The sequence below is a fragment of the Haliotis rufescens genome, unplaced genomic scaffold (assembly GCF_023055435.1).
Source record: "Haliotis rufescens isolate VD_foot unplaced genomic scaffold, xgHalRufe1.0.p SCAF_2, whole genome shotgun sequence".
NCBI lineage: Eukaryota > Metazoa > Mollusca > Gastropoda > Lepetellida > Haliotidae > Haliotis > Haliotis rufescens.
The window spans coordinates 42,210,436-42,230,237 of NW_025963890.1; the positions used below are offsets into that span (position 1 = coordinate 42,210,436).

Below are 19,802 nucleotides of genomic sequence, written 5' to 3' on the forward strand. Positions count from 1 at the left end.
CATACCTACCCACTTACATAAATACCTGCGTACATACCTACCCACTTACATAAATACCTGCGTACATACCTACCCACTTACATAAATACCTGCGTACATACCTACCCACTTACATAAATACCTGCGTACATACCTACCCACTTACATAAATACCTGCGTACATACCTACTTGCGTATATATCTAGCTGTTTACATACCTACGTACTTACATACATATAATATCGTATACCTGCTTACATATCTAACTGAGATCCACCTGCGGACATATGTATACTTATCTACCTACCTATCTATCTATCTTACATATCGACATATATCTGCCTGCTTAGATACCTATCTGTATGCTTATCTGTCTCTTAACCCATCTACCTGCTTACAGCTCTTAGCACTTACATAATTATTATGTACTGCTTACATAAATACCTGTCTGGATGTCTATCTGCATACATATGTACCGACATAATTATTTACCTGCATCCATATATACATGGATACATATCCATCTGCATACAAGTCTACCAGCATACACATCTATATGATCACACTTTACATGTCGACGGATCGCTTACATATCTACCTGCTTATACCTGCATCTTCTTGTTACTTACCAACTTACTGTTCTACATCTATAATTGCTAACTATCTACCTGCTTACAATGTATACCTGCACCTGTTGCCTTACTTACCAACTTACTGTTCTACACATATAATGGCTGACTATCTACCTGCTTACAATGTATACCTGCACCTGCTGCCTTACTTACCAACTTACTGTTCTACACATATAATGGCTGACTATCTACTTGCTTACAATGTATACCTGCACCTGCTGCCTTACTTACCAACTTACTGTTCTACATTTATAATGGCTAAATATCTACCTGCTTACAATGTATACCTGCACCTGTCGCTTACTTACCAACTTACTGTTCTACATCTATAATGGCTAAATATCTACGTGCTTACAATGTATACCTACACCTGCTGCCTTTCTTACCAACTTACTGTTCTACATCTATAATGGCTAAATATCTACTTGCTTACAATGTATACCTACACCTGCTGCCTTACTTACCAACTTACTGTTCTACATCTATAATGGCTGACTATCTACCTGCTTACAATGTATACCTGCACCTGCTGCCTTTCTTACCAACTTACTGTTCTACATATATAATTGCTAACTATCTACCTGCTTACAATGTATACCTGCACCTGTCGCTTACTTACCAACTTACTGTTCTACATCTATAATGGCTAAATATCTACTTGCTTACAATGTATACCTACACCTGCTGGCTTACTTACCAACTTACTGTTCTACATCTATAATTGCTAAATATCTACCTGCTTACAATGTATACCTACACCTGCTGCCTTACTTACCAACTTGCTGTTCTACATATATAATGGCTAAATATCTTCCTGCTTACAATGTATACCTGCACCTGTCGCTTACTTACCAACTTACTGTTCTACATCTATAATTGCTAAATATCTTCCTGCTTACAATGTATACCTGCACCTGCTGCCTTACTTACCAACTTACTGTTCTACATATATAATTGCTAACTATCTACCTGCTTACAATGTATACCTGCACCTGTCGCTTACTTACCAACTTACTGTTCTACATCTATAATGGCTAAATATCTACCTGCTTACAATGTATACCTACACCTGCTGGCTTACTTACCAACTTACTGTTCTACATCTATAATTGCTAAATATCTACCTGCTTACAATGTATACCTACACCTGCTGCCTTACTTACCAACTTACTGTTCTACATCTATAATGGCTAAATATCTTCCTGCTTACAATGTATACCTGCACCTGTCGCTTACTTACCAACTTACTGTTCTACATCTATAATGGCTAACTATCTACCTGCTTACAATGTATACCTGCACCTGCTGCCTTTCTTACCAACTTACTGTTCTACATCTATAATGGCTGACTATCTACCTGCTTACAATGTATACCTGCACCTGCTGCCTTACTTACCAACTTACTGTTCTACATCTATAATTGCTAACTATCTACCTGCTTACAATGTATACCTACACCTGCTGCATTACTTACCAACTTACTGTTCTACATCTATAATTGCTAACTATCTACCTGCTTACAATGTATACCTGCACCTGCTGCCTTTCTTACCAACTTACTGTTCTACATATATAATGGCTGACTATCTACCTGCTTACAATGTATACCTACACCTGCTGCCTTACTTACCAACTTACTGTTCTACATCTATAATTGCTAACTATCTACCTGTTTACAATGTATACCTGCACCTGCTGCCTTTCTTACCAACTTACTGTTCTACATATATAATGGCTGACTATCTACCTGCTTACAATGTATACCTACACCTGCTGCCTTACTTACCAACTTACTGTTCTACATCTATAATTGCTAACTATCTACCTGCTTACAATGTATACCTACACCTGCTGCCTTTCTTACTAACTTACTGTTCCTCATATATACTTGCTTACACATCTACTTGTAGTCTTTGGAAGCTGGTTCACCTTGTGGTCGAAGCGTTCGGTCGTCACACCGAAGACCCGTGTTCGATTCCCCACATGGGGGACAATGTGTAAAACCCATTTCTTGTGTCCCCCGCCATAGAAATGCTGGAATATTGCTGAAACTATACTCACTCACTTGTAGTCTGTCTGAGGTATTTCACACCTATCTTTGTCCCTCACACATTTCTCACCATTTGAGTACATGCGTCCATTTGATTTTAATGTCTATCCCCTTTACTCTTCGTTTCGAGAACCGAAAATCTGAAAAAAAACGAAAATTACGTGATTCAAAGCCCGGAAAGTATGAATTTTTCTTTTGATGAGAATATTGCAAAACATGTCAATCATCATGATTTTTGCATTCTGCAAACAAAGTAGTTCAGTTGCCACAGACGCAAATGTCGTCATCCACCGTAAAATGACGTCATAGAATTCTGGAGTGACGTCATATGTGTCGAAGCTTTTTGACCACACGTATAAAGACAGTGCTAAGCAAAATGGTGCCGATAACATTTTATGGCCTACACTGTCGGCTCCAAGTGAAATTCTACCTATAATCCATATTTCATAAATAGAACGTCTTTTAACATAATTGCAACTCTGCAACAAATAAATACTCGGTACAGCACAGAATGTTTTCGAAACACAACACAAAAATCCATTTCGTTTGATCAGTTTGAAAAGAACACAAAACAAGCTTAGTAAGCACATTCAGACTGTATATATTGGCAATGTGTACTCAGAGTCGGATGCAGCGTCGATTGCAATCACGGAAATGTAGCTTTTAGTGGAGTTCCTGTCAGGAGACCTGACGGCCGAGACTGGCGAGAGACGTGCGGGAGCTCCTGCTGACACACATTCTTGTGTATATATAAACATAGGTAGGACCAGCTTGGACACACTAGCTTCTTTAAGCAGCAGACAATGGATGCCAACATTCTTCTGGTTTTCGTTTTCGTGAACGCTGTTCAAGGTAGGGAATTAGATTACATATTATCATTTATGAAAGTCAGCTTTTAATTAAACTTAGCACATCATAATACATGTTGAAATTGCTTTTCTAAGTTGAATGCAGTTGGTTTCGTAACTATAGCATTCGCAAGTTTGTTATATAAGTATAACAGATGTTACATTCCATACAAAACACAACTTGACTAGTTATTATTTGTGATCCATGCGTCTGTCAATAACACCAAAGACAGAATGCATTACACATCTATTACAACATTAACAGATTAGAGATACGGTTTGTCGGCTATTCTTCACCACATGGTGGTCATATATGATATATTTAAATACCAGCCATTTAAAACAATGGGACTGCTGTTACACTGTTTCACGTGCTTGTCCCGTGTGTCATACATGGTATTCAAGGTCAAGAATAACGTGATAATTTCTGCTCTACAAGATGCCTTTGTGTCTTTTCTGAGTTGACTGTTGGATGACATTGTTTACATTAAATTCGTCTTTATAAATAAATAACATCAAAACCAGAGAATAATTAGTCGCGAATGTCTATCAAAACAGAGCATAAACACATATTATTTTCATGTGCTTGGTTTAGCTATTGCTGTAACTAAAACGACTACCGAAATCACCACCATCTTACATGTACTCCTACAATTTGTTCTCATAAACTGTTAAGTCCGTTCACCAAAGCTATGGAAACATATTAACACCAAACTGAAAATATTAAGTAAATTCCAAGGACAAATTTGTTTAAAGTGATTATATTAAATGTTCGTCGGCACAAAGAATTCAGGAAGAAAAAAAAATAAAAGAGACATAATCCTTTAGAAAAAATGTTCTTATGAATCTAGGCAAAAAATGATTCGGTTATTTACAGACCGACGCCATGTAGCTGGAATATTGCTGAGAGCAGCGTTAAACAACAAACCAACTAACCATAACCATCCAACCCAATCTCTGCATAAAGCAGAGTCGATTGTACGATTCGGACTATATAATGATCATGTGTTTATGAACCACGGTCACATAGTGATGATACCAGGTGTTCGCATCCTGAACGTATCCTGCTCCACCAGTGGCACGCGTCGCAAACACATGCAAAGGCAGGTCAATTTGAAAGAAAGAAACGTCTCAGACTAAGAGTTACTTTTTATTATTGAAATTCGGGAAGAAGCAAAAACTCTCAAGTACTTCAGTTTAGTTCGTCGGAACGCGTAAATTCATTTTCGTAAATTGTTGATGTATACATAATAATGAATACAAATTGCAATGTGCATCTGCAAAATTAATTAACGTATTGGGATAGGACTCGTGGCTGAAATACCGACGGAATGACTAAAACGTTCAACGCTATCATTCACTCACATACCATTAAGAGTCAGCGTACAGGACTTTGACCTTCGCCAATGAGGACCGCCTCCGTGGTCTAGTGGTAGAGCGTCCGCCCGGAGAGCGGAAGGTCCGGGGTTCGAACCACGGCCGAGATATACCAAAAGACGTTAAAAGATGGAACTTGTTGTTACCCTGTCTGGCGCTCGGTATTAAGGGGCTAAAACAAGGACTGGACGGCTCGGAGTCAGTATACTGTGTCTGAGTGGGGTATTCATGTTAAACTGCGGCAAGGTATCTCAGTGAGCCAGCACTATAAATCGGCATCAGTCCGAACTAGTACTAGCAGCCACACACACAAACACACGTGCATGCACACATCGTTATATAAGTGCAACAATCTTGGACGCGAAGTTAAACCCAATTTCACCTCACCTCACTTCTTCAATGAGGAATTCATTGCCATTTCAAAAGAAACTTTAAAAGGTTGTCAACAGCTCTTCATCCTTGACAAAAATAATTCCGACGAACAAATAATCACTTTGTTATTTCCTAATTTCAGCCCTGCAGTCATTGTAACATGTTACCTGATTTATATTCGCTCATACAAGTGTTCCCGGATATGACCGATGCTGTGACTAATGTTTGTAACAGTCAGTATTCTCGAGGTGTATTCGGGTCACCAGCCTGCTGCAAGATCGCGTAAACAGACGTGCATGGAATGTAGGACCACCTCAGACACATCCTCTTTGCCTCACGATCATGAATGTGTTTATGTGTGGATGCAAAGTCACATTCAAGTGTGATAATGGTATATGATTGTGACCCTGGCTATACGCTTTACTCCAACTGGTGGTATTATCGAACTGTTATTGCCTTGTGATAAACACAAGTTTAAGAGGAAATTTTAATAAATGTTAAATGAACTACTTGTGTGTAAAATTCGTATTGGTCTGCGTAAGATTTACATTACTATTGATTGGTAGAATGTTCATCAACAATCTATCATTCATATATTTCTCAAAATGAACCTCCCACGGTGGTAAAGAAGAAAAAGTTTCTTTACATGACAATAAACTTGTAGTTTACAAGATGTCGGTTTTACTATAAGTATTTTTGGTGATATTTAAACATTTTGCTTGAAAACCTGTGTGAACATGTTAACATAGAATAACATATAGTCTCTGAAATGAACATATCGTACAGAAAAAACAGTTGCTCAGTTATCTTAATAAAAATAGCCCAGTGATTCTCTTCATTTTCAGATACTGCAGTAATCTAGACTTGCCAAACATTATAGACTTGCATGGGCTGTAGTTGATATATTTGTATCAGGGTCTGTAAGACAGACTAATGTTAACAGTACATGTACATATACATAAACACACATGGACATATATAGTCACCCTCAAAGGTACTTATCTATCATACATATGAATTTTGCAAGGTTTTTTTATATTTTTGTTCATTTCTGGTACTCTTGTTATTTTTAGGAAAGTGTGTATATTTATTCAAGGTTATTTGTATCTGGATTCACTAACAGCTTCACATTTAAACAGGTAGTGGAATTCATCGGCTATAGCTGGCGACATACACAATTTTACATGTCCTAAATTCTCTACAAAGCCAACGGCGAACTTCGACGGGTAGATTACGTTTGCAGATTCTATTTTTTAGAATAGGATAATGAATTTGCTTAGATGGGAGAAGAAAGTTTTCAAATGACGGGATATCTTTTTAATATTTATAATAATACCCTTTTGAACATGCACCTCAGAATATAACAACCGACACAGCATCCAACATCCACTCCAGCATCTAACAACCAACACAGCATCCAACATCCACCCCAGCATCTAACAACCGACACAGCATCCAACATCCAACCCAGCATCTAACGACCGACACAGAATCCAACATCCACCTCAACATCTAACAACCGACACAGAATCCAACATCCACTCCAGCATCTAACAACCGACACAGCATCCAACATCCACCTCAGCATCTAACAACCGACACAGCATCCAACATCCACCTCAGCATCTAACAACCGACACAGAATCCAACATCCACCCCAGCATCTAACAACCGACACATCATCCAACATCCACCTCAGCATCTAACAACCGACACAGCATCCAACATCCACCTCAGCATCTAACAACCGACACAGCATCCAACATCCACCTCAGCATCTAACAACCGACACAGCATCCAACATCCACCCCAGCATCTAACAACCGACACAGCATCCAACATCCACTCCAGCATCTTACAACCGACACTGTAAGTACAACACTGAATATTTTTCTTCAGGATGGTTTATTTCTTCCTCCTCTCCGGAGCCAGGACGTGTCTGCTTCACCAGCCTGGGACGCTGCTACAGCAACGCCGCCCCCTACAACAACGTGCCGGGGTTCTTACCAGAGTCCCCAGCCATACAACAGGTGCAGTTCTGGCTCTACACACGGGGCGACACAAACCGCCCACAAACTATTTCGGCTGATTCGGATGCCAGTATTACAACGTCCAGTTTCGATGCTCATAGGGAGACGAAGGTCATCATCCATGGGTTTGGGGAGTGGGGCAACAAGTCCTGGGTGAGGATCATGAAGGACACCATTCTTACACACGTGAGTTGCTCTTGGCATCATTCCTACACACGTGAGATCATGTTGGCACCATTCTTACACACGTGAGTTCATGTTGGCATCATTCTTACACACGTGAGTTCATGTTGGCATCATTCTTACACACGTGAGTTCATGTTGGCATCATTCTTACGCACGTGAGATCATGTTGGCATCATTCTTACACACGTGAGATCATGTTGGCATCATTCTTACACACGTGAGTTCATGTAGGCATCATTCTTACACACGTGAGATCATATTGGCATCATTCTTACACACGTGAGTTCATGTTGGCATCATTCTTTCACACGTGAGATCATGTTGGCATTATTCTTACGCACGTGAGTTCATGTTGGCATCATTCTTACACACGTGAGATCATGTTGGCATCATTCTTACACACGTGAGTTCATGTTGGCATCATTCTTACGCACGTGAGATCATGTTGGCATCATTCTTACACACGTGAGATCATATTGGCATCATTCTTACGCACGTGAGATCATGTTGGCATCATTCTTACACACATGAGTTCATGTAGGCATCATTCTTACACGCGTGAGATCATATTGGCATCATTCTTACACACGTGAGATCATGTTGGCATCATTCTTTCACACGTGAGATCATGTTGGCATTATTCTTACGCACGTGAGTTCATGTTGGCATCATTCGTACACACGTGAGATCATGTTGGCATCATTCTTACACACGTGAGTTCATGTTGGCATCATTCTTACACACGTGAGATCATGTTGGCATCATTCTTACACACGTGAGATCATGTTGGCATCATTGCTACACACTTGAGATCATGTTGGCATCATTCTTACACACCTGAGTTCATGTAGGCATCATTCTTACACACGTGAGATCATATTGGCATCATTCTTACACACGTGAGATCATGTTGGCATCATTCTTTCACACGTGAGATCATGTTGGCATTATTCTTACGCACGTGAGTTCATGTTGGCATCATTCTTACACACGTGAGTTCCTATTGGCATCATTCTTACACACGTGAGTTCATATTGGCATTATTGTTTTACATGCGAGTTTCTGTTGGCATCATTCTTACACACATGAGACCATATTGGCATCATTCTTACGCACGTGAGTTCATGTTGGCATCATTCTTACGCACGTGAGTTCATGTTGGCATCCTTCTTACGCACGTTGGTTCGTTTAAGAATTGCTTTTCACTTTGTTGAGTTCTTGGAGTATGGGGGCGGTCGGGTAGCCTAGTGGTTAAAGCGATTGCTCGTCACGCCGAAGACCCGGGTTCGATTCCCGACATGGGTACAATGTGTGAAGCCCATTTCTGGTGTCCCCCGCTGTGATATTGCTGGAATATTGCTACAAGCGGCGTAAAACCATACTCACTCACTCACTCATTGGAGTATGAAGCTGGATCTGTGTGAACGTCCAATGGAAAAACCGTATATCGTGTAAACTTCACATTTAAAGATTATATTGACGGCATTGCTTCACACGTGAGTTCATATTAGCACCACTCCTACAAATCAGAGATCATACTAGTACCATTCTTTCAAATGTGAGTTCATATTGACACCATTCTTTCACACAATATTTCATATTGGCACCATAACTTCAAATGTGAGTTCGTATTGACACCATTCTTTCACACAATATTTCATATTTGCACCATTACTTCACATGTGAGTTCATATTGGCACCATTACTTTACATGTGAGTTCATATTGGCACATTACTTCACATGTGAGTTCATATTGGCACCATAACTTTACATGTGAGTCCATATTGGCACCATTACTTTACATGTGAGTCCATATTGGCACCATTACTTTACATGTGAGTTCATATTGGCACCATTTCTTCACATGTGAGTTCATATTGGCACCATAACTTCACATGTGAGTTCACATTGGCACCATTACTTTACATGTGAGTTCATATTGGCACCATTACTTCATATGTGAGTTCATATTGGCACCATTACTTCACATGTGAGTTCATATTGGCACCATTCTCATACACATGCGTTCATATTGGCACGATTCTGTCACACTATATTTCATATTGGCACCGTTACTACACCGTTACTACAGTTCGTATTGGCATCATTCCTATACACATGAGTTTATCTTGGCACCATTCACCTATTCGGTGTCATCACTGTTAGATCCTCATTCACAGACATGCCCACGATGCAGTCGGAGTCGGCAGATATTTCTTATGAATATAGAAAGGTTTTTTTGTCACTTATATTTACACACGAGAATAAATATTAGAACTGTTCGTACACACGAGAGTTCACATTGACACCATTCTTACACACAAGAGTTCATATTGGCACCATTCTCACACATGTGAGTTCACATTTGCTGCTTTTTTCAAGTGAATGAGTGACTGATTTTACTAATTATGTACTTGCCACATTTAATAGAGTGACATTGGTTTCGACAAAGATGTTTATTATATTGATGGATGGGATGGGATTATAGTGTGCTCTGTGTTTCCGTTTTGATACAGGATAATGTCAACGTGATCATCGTGAACTGGCGAGAAGGTGCCAAGCCCCCTGTGTACTTTCAGAGCGTCGCCAACACTCGAGTGGTGGGGACTCTACTGGAGAAACTCATCACGAGGCTCAACACAGTGACAAGAGCCTCTTTTCAGAGCTTCCATTTGATTGGTCACAGCCTTGGGGCGCACGTTGCTGGCTATGCTGGGATGACGATAAATACAATTGGTAGAATAACAGGTACGTCATTGTGGAACCATGTCTTTTAATTAATCGTAAAATCAAAATGAAGGAGATTATTGCTTTCAGCAACCGTCATCTTTTTATCTACAGGAATGGATCCAGCAGGTCCAAATTTCGACGATTTCGGAAACCAGGTCATCTTGGATGCAAGTGATGCCAGCTTTGTGGATATCATACACACAAATGCCAAACCTCTGCGCAACTTTGGTAAGCTGAAAAACAATATACCATTATACTCAATAACACGATGTTATAAGGTACAACTGTCTTCCAGGAATGTATGAACAGTTACAAAATTAATGTAAAGAGTTCTGTCACGCTTATCGGCTGTTCATATGAATCGAATACATAGAAATATGGAGACCGAAAGTTCCAGGACTAACCCTTTTGTAAATGACTGTTACTTGCAGTGATGTCATAACGTGATGCCATTCTAAGAATGTGAGCTCGCCACGAATAGCTGTAACATTGACGATGCGGCGTAAAGCAATATTTGTTTATATCTTTAAGAATGTGAGAAAACTGTGGGTTTGAAAATTAATTGCTAAGTCAGAGGCGCATCCCTCAAGGACCTTGCCACCCTCTAAGCGCCCTGAGTGAACCTACCATACCACACCCATGGGAGAACCATGCATTTGGGAGATGTTTCTGTGATTGTGTTTCAGGGTATGGTATACAGAGGACTATCTATGATCTGTGATTGTGTTTCAGGGTATGGTATACAGAGGACTATCTATGATCTGTGATTGTGTTTCAGGGTATGGTATACAGAGGACTATCTATGATCTGTGATTGTGTTTCAGGGTATGGTATACAAAGGACTATCTATGATCTGTGATTGTGTTTCAGGGTATGGGATACAGAGGACAATCTATGATCTGTGATTGTGTTTCAGGGTATTGGATACAGAGGACTATCTATGATCTGTGATTGTGTTTCAGGGTATGGGATACAGAGGACTATCTATGATCTGTGATTGTGTTTCAGGGTACTGGATACAGAGGACAATCTATGATCTGTGATTGTGTTTCAGGGTAAGGGATACAGAGGACTATCTATGATCTGTGATTGTGTTTCAGGGTATGGGATACAGAGGACAATCTATGATCTGTGATTGTGTTTCAGGGTATTGGATACAGAGGACTATCTATGATCTGTGATTGTGTTTCAGGGTATGGGATACAGAGGACAATCTATGATCTGTGATTGTGTTTCAGGGTATGGGATACAAAGGACTATCTATGATCTGTGATTGTGTTTCAGGGTATGGGATACAAAGGACTATCTATGATCTGTGATTGTGTTTCGGGATACGGGACTATCTATGATCCGTGATTGTGTTTCAGGGTAAGGGATACAGAGGACTATCTATGATCTGTGATTGTGTTTCAGGGTAAGGGATACAGAGGACTATCTATGATCTGTGACTGTGTTTCGGGATACGGGACTATCTATGATCTGTGATTGTGTTTCAGGGTATGAGATATATAGTACTATCTATTATCTGTGTTGGTGTTTCAGGTTATTGGATACAGAGGACTTTCTATTATCTGTGATTGTGTTTCAGGGTATGGGATACAGAGGACTATCTATGATCTGTGACTGTGTTTCGGGATACGGGACTATCTATTATCTGTGATTGTGTTTCAGGGTATGAGATATATAGGACTATCTATTATCTGTGATTGTGTTTCAGGGTATGGGATACAGAAGACTATCTATGATCTGTGATTGTGTTTCGGGATACGGGACTATCTATGATCTGTGATTGTGTTTCAGGATACGGGACTATCTAAGATTCGGATTGTGTTTCAGGGCATGCAATACAGAGGACTATCTATGATCTGTGATTGTGTTTCAGGGCATGCAATACAGAGGACTATCTATGATCTGTGATTGTGTTTCAGGGTATGGGATACAGAGGACTATCTATGATCTGTGATTGTGTTTCAGGGCATGCAATACAGAGGACTATCTATTATCTGTGATTGTGTTTCAGGGTATGGGATACAGAGGACTATCTATGATCTGTGATTGTGTTTCAGGGTAAGAGATACAGAGGACTATCTATGATCTGTGATTGTGTTTCAGGGCATGCAATACAGAGGACTATCGATGATCTGTGATTGTGTTTCAGGGTATTGGATACAGAGGACTATCTATGATCTGTGATTGTGTTTCAGGGCATGCAATATAGAGGACTATCTATGATCTGTGATTGTGTTTCAGGGTAAGGAATACAGAGGACTATCTATGATCTGTGATTATGTTTCGGGATACGGGACTATCTATGATCTGTGATTGTGTTTCAGGGTATGCAATACAGAGGACTGTCTATGATCTGTGATTGTGTTACAGGGTAAGGGATACAGAGGACTGTCTATGGGCATTGGATAAAGTGGACTATCTATGATCTATGATTGTGTTTCAGGGTATCGGATACAGAGGACTATCTATGATCTGTGATTGTGTTTCGGGATACAGGGCTATCTATGATCTGTGAATGTGTTTCAGGGTATGGGATTCAGAGGACTATCTATGATCTGCGATTGTGTTTCGGGATACGGGGCTATCTATGCTCTGTGATTGTGTTTCAGGGTACGGGATACAGAAGACCACTGGTCATGTGGACTTCTTCCCTAATGGCGGTGTTAATCAGCCGGGGTGTCCCGACACCACCAGGGGCATCCTGCTCCTCCTCAACGGCGACACTGCAGGTAGGTGATGTACGTCTCGCGGTCCCTCCCTTCCAACACAAAAATGCCTTACTAGAGCAGCGTCACGTTCATATCACTGGCCCTCTACTCCGCAATGTCACACAGACACACATGTCACAATTACAAATGATGCCCTCTAGTTTCAATTTGCTGATCAAGAAAAAGAAAGAATGTTCATGTTTACTGTTTTTGTCTTACAGGCAACTGTATTTTTCGAACCCTTAATTTTTTTTTGTCAGAATAATTTTAGCACATCTAATAAAAGATTACTGACATGAGAGTTCATGTGAGCATTTTTGTCAACATGAGTGAGTGAGTGAGTGAGTGAGCATGTCGTCTAAATGTGGGAAGAAAGTCCGACGTGATGCAGGTCCTCGTTCACGGCTTTGGTTCAACCGAGGAGCACGGGTATTTGCATTTGAAAAAGAGACGAACAATATCCATGAAATCACAGATTAACATAATTTGATTCGACAGTTGTTTCAATGGCGATCAGTTAGATCAGTGCCCGAAGCATTATCTAAAGCTGCTGTTATTTCCTCCATCGTTCACACAATTAAGAATAACAATAACAACAACAATAATAATAATAATTTTCACAGTTTTCTTAAACGAGCCAAGGATGTGGGACATAAGCTCAATGTCAGTGATGATTTTCTTGATGGTTCTGTACTGCTGGACTGTACAGTGAGTGAGTGAGTATGGTTTTACGCCGCTTTTAGCAATATTCCAGGAATATCACGGCGGGGGACACTACAAATGGGATTCACACATTGTACCCATGTCGGGAATCGAACCCGGTTCGTCGGCGTGACGAGCGAACGCTTTAACCACTAGGCTACCCGACTGGACGGTACAGAAATGAGTGTCAACCAAGCGAAGTGCCATATCAAATCGGCCCAAACTCAGTTCTTCAAGGAGGGGCTATCTGAACGACCACTGCATAGAGGTTATGTGCAGTGTGTTGAGAAGATCAGCAACCCCGCAGAGTTCTTCGTTTGGGTGAAGTCGTCTGCCCTGAAAAGTGAAACAGAAGGTTTTTTGTTTGCTGCTCAGGCCCGTTTACAGCCTTAGACGTATCCAGGCCAACAAACCTGATCTTGTCCTTTTTGATAAATCCAATAAAATCATTTATATCATTGAATTTTCTGTCCTTTTGACACTCATGTAATGTCCATGATTCAGTAAAAACATGGCAAATATGCAGACCTCGCTTTCGAAATGTCACGCTTGCATCCCAAGTACCAAGTTGTCCGACTTCCCATTGTTCTCGGTGCCTTAGGTTTGGTACCTCCCAATCTGTTGACTGACATCGGGAGAGTACCCGGGTTTCCTACCAGGAATACAGCCCTTCTGACAATCTGGGTAATGCAGAAGGCTGCAGTGTTGGGGAGTCTTCACATTCTCCGAAAAGTTCTGGGTGTGTTTGACAAGGCAGGGCTTCCTGTGAGTAGTCCCATTCGCTGTCTGGGCTGCGTGTAGAGGGGGCAAGGGCCCTGAGCTGATGATTAGCCGAACCAGCCTGGCTGTGCCAGGATCACCCAAAAACCCTCCTTGCTGCATTTTATATTTTTAATCTTTTTTTAATATGTTATTTCATGTTCAGCGGCTGTGACGTCATTGGCTTGTAGTCACGAACGAGGATTCGTGTATTTCATCGCTTCTATAAACGGGACCCTTTTTGAGGCGTATCCTTGCGCCAGTAAGTCCGCCTATCAGCGAGGCCTGTGCAGGTCATGTGACAGCGGGTGTGCATACATGGGTTACTACGCCGATGAAACTAGTCCCAGGGGTACATTCTATCTGTCAACGGGATCCGATTGGATACAATATGTAAGTAGGCATGGAAACATGTTGCACAGGAGTCAGATTCTTTAGGCATGTAGACTTCGGATCAGGATTCGTAGTTCGAACCCAGGTTAAATGTTCACTTCCACCACCTACGCATATTATTAGTCATGACTTCTTTAGTTGCAGTACACGGTGTCTTATTATGCTCCAAAGATTGACCAATCAGACAGCAGAACTATAAACCCCACATGAGCCCGTATACCGTCAGTAAAAATCCAAGATGGTTGTTACTGACCTGATATGAGACCGTATACCGTCAGTAACAGCCATCTTGGATTTTCCAACACTCACTTTCACATATTTCACATGAAATTCTGGTACAGAAATACGTTATTTGACACTTTTTTGTGTTTTAATATTATTTATTGTGATGCGCAAAGACATTTATGTTTAAATAAACCACGTTCTTGACTTTTTAAATAGAAAATATAGAGAAAAAGCTTACAACGGAGGTCACTGAGTCACAAACAAGAAACGTGACGCAGTTACGTTACATAGCAATAAAATAGATGGCTGAGCAGCTCGTCGTTAGGGGAAAGCGAACTGCTATCAAGTTACAGCTGCCCGCAGATTTCTGTTAACATGCGGGCGTTTTTATGAAATTCTATCCATTTTAGCTGTAATACTTGTTTAAACATTCACATTTAGTGCATTATATATTCCATTGTTGACGTTTATGTTTACATTGAAGCGTTGTATCGGAAAGATACTGGTTGTACTGGTCCTGTCGTTTGTACTGGTTGTACGTTTTGACATGACATGTGCGATAAAGAAACAAATAAGTGTCAACTTTTCGGCATAATAAATTCGTTATGGTGTCTTTAGTCGCTGTATACGGTGTCATATTAGGTTAGCAGAAGAATATTGGGCGAGGCGTGAGCTAACCCACTAGACACCGTATACAGCGACTATAACGAATTTATCATGCCGAAAAGTTGACACTGTCTGGTATCCATATCGCATTTGGCATGTCAATATGAAAACTTGATACTTTCAACTGTTGACGTTAAGGGTCAAAGGGAGACTACTCTTCAAACCTTAGAGGCCAAACCTTGTCGACAATTTCAACTATATCCTTTATCAATAAAGTTACGAACATGATCTAAAAAAGGATAAATGTCCTTGCACATCACAATTAAAGACTTAAAAACACAAAACAGTGTCGAATACCGACTTTCTGTACCAGAATTTTCATGTGAAATATGTGAAGTGAGTGATGGAAAATCCAAGATTGCTATTACTGACGGTCAACGGTCTCATGTTAGGTCAGCAACAACCATCTTGGATTTTTACTGACGGTATACAAGCTCATGTGGGGTCAGAAGTTCTGCTCTCTGATTGGTCAATCTCACTTTGAGGCAAAATAAGGTTATATATAGCAGTCGTCCTTACAATGTACGTACCGTTCTTAAATGGTTTCTCTGAAATAAACAAAGCGACAAACCACTTTACCACTTTAAATTATCATAACCTATCTCTGCCAAAAGCTGTGTCCATTATACACTTATTATAAGCATGCGTTTATTAATCAGTATCATTTTTCGATGAGCGTATCCTGCCCCACCATTGGCACCTGGCACAAACACATGCAAAGGCAAACATCTGAACAGACAAGGAAACAGGGGAAGGTTCGCCCGATTATTTCCACATGTGTGTCAGCACCACAATGATGACGTTAAAGATATATCTCCTGAATCTGTGTCAATAGGTCCAACATAGTTACCTCCCTTACATCGTTTCTTTCACTACATCATAAGGGACGTCTTCACCTTCCGAACGTTTTTGTTGCAGCCCCAGGACACCTCGATGGGAGTCCTTGCAGCCATCAATTGATGTCCCCGGTATTCCTTCATTCTCTCCTGTGTATTTAGAATTTCCAGAATAAAGTTGATATTGTCCAGAAAATGGGACTTTCACATACTCCATTTTTTCTCTGACGGAGCTGGTAGGCCACAGGCCCAAATACACTCACGTTCTCAATAAATATTAATGAACAATTGGTGTTTCAGAGCAGTCCAAAGGAGTAATTTACAAAAAAAATTATGACATTGTTTTTACAGATGCTTGTGTGAAGATAATGCAAGTACCTATAATGTTATTTACTGTAACGTAATATTTCTTCTTTGTTTCGGGCGGTCGGGTAGCCTGGTGGTTAAAGCGTTCGCTCGTCACGCCGAAGACCCGGGTTCGATTCCCGACATAGTTATAATGTGTGACGCCCATTAATGGTGTCCCCCACCGTGATATTGCTGGAATATTGCTGAAAGCGGCGTTAAACCATACTCACTCACTCACTCACTCTTTGTTTTCAGTCGCTATATGGCTGAAATAATGCCACTGTGACGTTAAAGTTTGACTTTTTTCTCACTCACGATTTATTTGCAAGAGTACAAAACGGTACAAGCATAAAACGTTTGATTCAGCATGGGAATACACCCATAAGACGAGACTTCTTATTTTAATTCATTTGCTTATTCCACGAACCTTAAGCAATGAAAACTGAAAAATATCAGGCTGGGTGGGGTGATGATTGGTGATCGTTGCTCATAATATCAATCACTGGATTGTCTTGACCAGACTCGCCATATAGTTGGAATATTGTTGACTGCAGGGGTAAACATGAAACAAAACAAGATACTAGTTAACAAACCGTGTGCTGTCGAAGATCAGAATCTAGATTGTGACTGGTGTTATTCAAGGTGCTGTTACGTTGAACAGAAAATACCAAGTCAAAAACCTAGAAAGTTGTTATTTAAGGAGTGACAACATTCCATTGTATATTCTTAAAATGTAGGGGCGGTCGGGTAGCCTAGTGGTTAAAGCGTTCGCTTGTCACGCCGAAGACCCGGGTTCGATTCCCGACATGGGTACAATGTGTGAAGCCCATTTCTGGTGTCCCCCGCAGTGATATTGCTGGAATATTGCTAAAAGCGGCGTAAAACCTTACTCACTCACTCACTTAAAATGTATTTGTTTTATACAATTAAATCTTGTCACTACTCAAATAACAACCAAGATATCTTTGAATTGGTTATGTCAATGGAATATCTGACACCCCTTTCCAACACAACATTAATCAATGACCATTGTTTTTAATAGAGCAAATATTGGTAATAAGTAAATATAAACTTCTCAACGGAGAAACACCACACGCTAAAGATGTTTAACAAGGGACACAACTTCGTATGGCTTAACGTGTCAGTAGGGGTGCCATGCAGGCCTCGTGGCCCAAGGGCGCCTTCAAGATTACACACAACCGAATGTTTTCTCATAGACTTCTATAGTAACGTTATATATTTTTTTAAAAATAATTAAGCATTCAACAGCTATTACCTGTACGTGTGTGCACAGTTTGGCCTTAGAGCAGCAATAAAAACAAACAAAATGACCACTTAAGCAAGTACTTTTTCCGAGTACGGGAAGCCAAACACACACACACACACACACACACACACACACACACACACACACACACACACACACACACACACACACACACACACACACACACAGAGTTTCGCACCAAATGTCACCTACTTGAAAATAGCTGTGGTCACATTAAGCATCAGTCATCGTATTTAAAAAGATGTAATTAAATATAGAAAAACATGGTCAGTTTTAATAACTGGATGGATGTACATTTAAAAGACATAACATCGTACACAATATCATTCTATCACTGCCTGCAGATATCTCTCGATCTGCGCTGAAGGCCGCACTTTCCTAACTGGTTCTGATTTAGTGTGGTAGACTCTTCAACCAGAGACCATATATGGTCTCTGCTTCAACCAACGAATCACTCTTAACTGCTAAAATATGCGTCAGAGAGCAGATACAGGCTTCTGATCTAGGGGACATAACTCGGATGGCACTATTTGCTGTCTTTGACTCAAACTCTCTCACGCTGTCTGCCACTTCTCTCGGGTAAGCGCCTCATGCAATTTCCGAGAAATGAGAGACATTAGGTTTGCGCTTCTCAGAAATGCTTGGTGTAATGACTGTGTATCTTACCGAGAAATGCTCGACATTATGTCAACGCTTCTGAGAAATTCGTGGTCTGATGACTGTATTGTTGTCAAAGATAGAATGGGGTCGCATACCTCGGGAGTCATGCACTAGGAGGGTATATGCTCTGGTGGCTTTTATAAACCTGAGTCAAGACAAAACAATGAGTTCCCCGGGTGAAATGATAGATTTATAAACATGATGCTTTTTGGGACAGCAGGCAAACACGTTGTTGTTTGACGGACAACCAATGCCAGACAGCAACCAATACAAGACAGCAACAAATACTAGACAGCAACCAATGCTGGGCAGCAACAAATACTAGACAGCAACCCATGCTAGACAGCAACCAATACTAGACAGCAACCAATGCTAGACAGCAACCAATACTAGACAGCAACCAATGATGGACAGCAACCAATACAAGACAGCAACCAATACAAGACAGCAACAAATACTAGACAGCAACCAATACAAGATTGCAACCAATACAAGACAGCAACCAATACAAAACAGCAACCAATGGTGGACAGCAACCAATACACGATAGCGATCAAAGATTGAATCATGGACAGCAATCAATGACTGAAAGCAACCAACGCCAGACAACCAACTCTATTGACAGCAATCAGTGCTAGACAGCAACCATTACAAGAGTCCATGAGACAACAGCACAATCTGCTTTTTGCAAAAATAAAAATGTAGTATAGCATCGCACGTTTAACTATCAGCCTCTCCATGGACCTAAATACACACAAATTTTGTTCAAGGATCTTTATATCAGCTGATATTACTAAACAATGCTAAAAGCGGAGTAAAACCCACTCACTCAAGTCCAAAAATAGTTCAAAATTAAATAGTCAAACTTTCCTGGTTGTTATGTATATCCAATGGAAGGTATTTATACGCAAACAGGATGAAAAAACACCAAATTACATTGTTATTTCAGTTCGGAATTCTCGAAGGAGGTCATGACGTCAGGCGATGCTTTGATATGATCTTA

General features: G+C 40.5%; 1 protein-coding gene across 2 annotated transcripts; it reads left to right on the plus strand.

The window, feature by feature from the left end:
- The first annotated feature begins 3,323 nt into the window (after positions 1-3,323).
- LOC124149420 (pancreatic triacylglycerol lipase-like) lies at positions 3,324-16,704 on the plus strand. Of its 2 annotated transcripts, XM_046520997.2 has the most exons (7): positions 3,324-3,513; positions 7,158-7,474; positions 9,992-10,223; positions 10,317-10,433; positions 12,824-12,943; positions 14,550-14,776; positions 16,586-16,704. In XM_046520997.2, the coding sequence occupies exons 1-7, from the start codon at positions 3,465-3,467 to the stop codon at positions 16,625-16,627; spliced, it is 1,104 nt and encodes a 367-aa protein (XP_046376953.2). In that variant the 5' UTR covers positions 3,324-3,464; the 3' UTR covers positions 16,628-16,704. The 2 variants fall into 2 exon arrangements, with proteins under 2 accessions (XP_046376953.2, XP_046376955.2); XM_046520999.2 differs by lacking the exon at positions 14,550-14,776.
- The last annotated feature ends 3,098 nt before the right edge of the window (positions 16,705-19,802 follow it).

What these genes read in the sequence shown, in the direction of transcription:
- LOC124149420 (XM_046520997.2), top strand. Translation starts at nt 3,465, where the DNA reads ATGGATGCCAACATTCTTCTGGTTTTCGTTTTCGTGAACGCTGTTCAA. An exon ending in TACAATTGGTAGAATAACAG is followed by an intron (nt 10,224 to 10,316) that starts GTACGTCATTGT and finishes TTTTATCTACAG; the next exon opens with GAATGGATCCAGCAGGTCCA. An exon ending in CAAACCTCTGCGCAACTTTG is followed by an intron (nt 10,434 to 12,823) that starts GTAAGCTGAAAA and finishes ATTGTGTTTCAG; the next exon opens with GGTACGGGATACAGAAGACC.